This window comes from Odontomachus brunneus, unplaced genomic scaffold (assembly GCF_010583005.1).
Source record: "Odontomachus brunneus isolate Ranch 3 - 2012 unplaced genomic scaffold, Obru_v1 Obru_scaffold_183, whole genome shotgun sequence".
In the NCBI taxonomy this organism is placed as follows: Eukaryota; Metazoa; Arthropoda; class Insecta; order Hymenoptera; family Formicidae; genus Odontomachus; species Odontomachus brunneus.
In genome coordinates, this window is record NW_022639633.1 from 656,284 (window position 1) to 660,273 (window position 3,990).

The following is a 3,990-nucleotide window of genomic DNA, read 5'->3' on the forward strand; positions in this document are numbered from 1 at the left end:
TTATTTATTGCAAAAATTGTGCAGAGAAAACGTCAAAAAATGGAAATTTATTTTCATAAGCGTTTCATATTCAAAATTTTTGACTTTTTTCAATTTTTTTAGGTTCAATTACGAATTATGGGTATAAATAATAAGAATTTTTTCGCTGCCTGTTATAGGATCAATATCACGGACGCCATTTGTCCAGCAGCTGAGCAACTCGCACGCGTACCTGCCAAATGGGATGCTTCATATGTCCGCCATTTTTAAATATTTTTGGAAAAAAAAATACGTATGGACAGTCCAAAACATATATAAATAAATGTTTAAGTTTGAAAAATATAGAAAAATTCTTTCTCCTACAAAAAAATTCTTGAAAATAGCTTATTTTTCCTCGTTCTAATTGGATTTCCCCCCTTAAATAGCAACATATAGATATTTCTTTTCTACGATTTTTCTGCCATAAAAACGCTAAAAATATATTTTGTTGAAGCTTTGGTGAATTTTTTCGGGATAAAAAGAACTTGTCGTTATTATTGTACATATTATTAACATATTTTATATGTGTTACATATGCAAAGTCTACGTTGCAATAATAATAATGACAGTCAATAAGAGTAAAATCGATGAAGAGTTGACAAGTGATCGTAGCGTTTTTTCTTTCAGTTACTGCATCATTATCCTCACTTGTCTCTTATTAATTTTGCGATTCTTAATTCGAGCGGATAATTATCAACGTTTGCTTTTCATGCAGCGTCGATCCTATCGTGACTCGAAGAACAAATGTCCCCTTTGCCCTGCAGTAGTGTATGACGTATCTACTGCAGTTTCCAATAGGACTACAATGAATCTATAGCACAAATTCGTTAAAGCAAATATTAATAGTTCAAGATATGGTCTTCATGATCGATCGCAATTCAATAATTGGTAATGGTCAATAAGTAAACAGTTCATTATCTTGACTAGTAACATCTATGAGTCCTAGTAGAATTGATGAGATTATGAATTTCTGATCTTTTATGTATTCTCCAAGGACAAAATTAAGGAGATTAAAATTAAACATATACAATCATGTGAAATTGTGTCATGTAAACATGTCCATCGATCATGACGATAAAATCACGTTTTTCATTTGCTAATATCGTATTTTGCCAGATGTTAAGCGAGCAATAACAGTGCAGTTGCTTTCGCGTGACACACATCATGCGCGTGTCGTATGGCAATATTAACCAATTGATTGTGAGAGAAAAGGACATTACATAAGGGGACCGTGCGGATGTATTACCAATTTAGAAAACATGCGATTTTCTCAGATAAAAACTTTTTTCCTAAATTTTTTTTGTAGCGGAAAAATAATAGAGAGAGAGAGAGTCGTTACATCTCTCCTGTAGTAAAAAATCACATTTAATTGTTCGATTCTTAATTTGTCAGAATATATCGTTAATTAATGTAAATTATTATCGTAATTAACGTTTATATTTGTTACTTTGCATTATGTGATATACTAACTTACTTGTGATAAAAATGTATATGATAAATGAAGTTTTTTATCGTTATTTCTATTTGAATTAATTTTAAATACTTCAAGCAATGATAAACGTAGAATTCTCTTTAATTTTACTAATACAAAATTTTCTATAATTTTAAATTACTACAATTTTACATTTTCTACAATTTTAAATTACACTTAAATATTATAGAATTTAAATTGAAGAATCTTCAATTAAACGATTCGATGAATATGTTTATTAATCGATCAGAATAACCACATTTGTTTAAATGTAATTGTAAAAACCACATTTGTGCATAAATTAATATCTAAATTAATAACAAGACATTTTTAATAAATCAATTTCAAATAATTTGTGCATCTGTAATTTATGTAATTATGTAATTTATGATTCTATATGTAGAGGAGCGTACCGATTTTTACGAGTTAACATACAACTTTGGTGGTGGGAGAAGCGCGAATATACCGTCGCAAGAGTATTTTCGCAATATGCAACAGCTCATCCAGAAAAAGTTGCTTACATCTTCGAGGATAAGGAATGGAAATATAAAGAGGTAATTTCTGATACGTAAGTTTTTTACTATTTGCCTGCGCTGCGCATTTAGTACTCGTATCAATAATATTACTTATATCGATAGTCTTATCGGGCTTAACTCTAATTAATAGTAATGAAGTTTATAGTTACTACATATTCTTCACATTAATCACAAAATTGCTCGAGAAATAAAGATTACCTATAAAAATGATCATTTTGAAATTAATAAATTCGGCAAGCTCCAAGAACATCGATACTGATTGACAAGTTCTTTGATTACGTATTTATATTAAATTAATTCTGTAATTGATTTTTGTAATCTCTGATATGCTTTTCAAATTAGTGACATGTCTTATGAACACACGCACATATTTTCCATTCATGTATTCTAAACGAGAATAGTAATTAGAAAGGAAGTAGTAATGAACAAGTAAAACAAGTAAAACAATAAAACAATAAGAAACGCAAGAAAACGACGAGTTTTGCTCCAATAGTGAATACAAAAATTTTCAAGCCCGTTGACTGTTACTAGCTGAACAGACTGATAACAGTCTCTGCGATATTAAGCATGCATAATCATCTTTTACGTTCGTATGGCACACAGTTGGAGCAATTCAGTAATCGTATAGGACGTTACTTCCGCACGAGGGCATTTTCACGCAATGACAGCATAGCTCTAGTTATGGAGAGCCGTCCGGAGTATGTCGGTACCTGGCTGGGTCTCAGCAAGGCCGGCTTCGTCGCGGCTTTGGTCAACACGAATCTTCGTCACGAGACGCTCTTGCACAGCATCAACGCTGCTGGCTGCAAAGCCGTCATCTTTGGCTCTGAACTTAAAGATGGTAAGATTACTTTGCTTTGCCTCGTCGATGATCATCGATATGCGCCGCACGTAAGAATCTCACATGTCGCAGGAAGCCTTGTCATCTTACCATCGATTTTACGTAAAAGGAGATACGTATACCGTGTTACCGCTTGTTATTGATATCTGAAAGATTATATCGCACGTATCACGATGGAGAGATACCCGAGCGTGAAATGTGGTACAAGAGTATCTGCTCTGTCTATAATTCCTATAATGACAGAGCTGTGATAATCGTTATATGATACAACGCTCGTCACATTCTCGTGTTTCTTGCATAAAGGTTATTATTTTATTTTTTTTAGCAAAAAAACGATGAAAACAACTTGACTCTCTAGTTCTTAACCATCACTTGACGATTTTTGATCAGTCGTACATTGTTGTTGACATACTTTTCACAGTTTTTGTAAATATGCAACAAGACCATTGAATGAGTTGGTAAAATTTTGCCGTCGTTGATATTGACCGATCTCTTCACCGTGTATGCTTTGTGTTACGGAAAACCCGTTGTTTGTACTTTTACCCCCTTTTCGTGTCGGTCGTCGCGATTGCGAGACTTTCTCTGACAAGTGGCTTTCTAAATGGGCTCTCTATCGAATCACGGGAAAATCAAAACTCGTTTACGATGAGATTGTCATTGAAGCGTGTCGTGTGCAGCGATTCGCGACATCAAGAGTAAGATTCCCGATATCGAACTTTACCAATGGTCGGAATTGGCGGATACCTCGGTCTTGGAAGGGGCGATCGACCTCAACACGGAAATCAGCAGCATCGAACCCGGACCCCTTGTTGTTGAGCTTGACATTGGCAGTCCCCGGGACAAATTGATTTACATCTACACGTCTGGTACGACGGGAATGCCAAAGGCTGCTGTTATCAATAATTTGAGGTGAGCTTTCACTTGTCGTTTAATGCGCGATCGATCGTTAACACGCGGATTTCCGTCTATTTTCTTAAAGTCCAACTGAAGGTCGCGCAATTAACGATAAATAGATGTAATTACTCACGTATACATACATACATACATACATACATACATACATACATACATACATACATACATACATACATACATACATACATATATATATATATATATATATA

At 34.0% G+C, this 3,990-nt stretch overlaps 1 protein-coding gene across 2 annotated transcripts in view; it reads left to right on the forward strand.

Annotated features, from left to right (window-relative positions):
- Window positions 1-3,990, forward strand: part of LOC116851639 (long-chain fatty acid transport protein 4) — a 17,188-nt gene that overhangs the window by 5,468 nt on the left and 7,730 nt on the right. Inside the window, exons 1-4 of one of the 2 annotated variants that reach the window (XM_032831263.1) lie at window positions 481-906; window positions 1,893-2,043; window positions 2,629-2,866; window positions 3,544-3,775. In XM_032831263.1, coding sequence (XP_032687154.1) covers window positions 2,707-2,866; window positions 3,544-3,775 — 392 coding nt within the window. In that variant the 5' untranslated portion in view covers window positions 481-906; window positions 1,893-2,043; window positions 2,629-2,706. Of the gene's footprint in view, window positions 1-480; window positions 907-1,892; window positions 2,044-2,628; window positions 2,867-3,543; window positions 3,776-3,990 lie in introns of those variants that run through there. The other variant, XM_032831262.1, reaches the window with a different exon arrangement.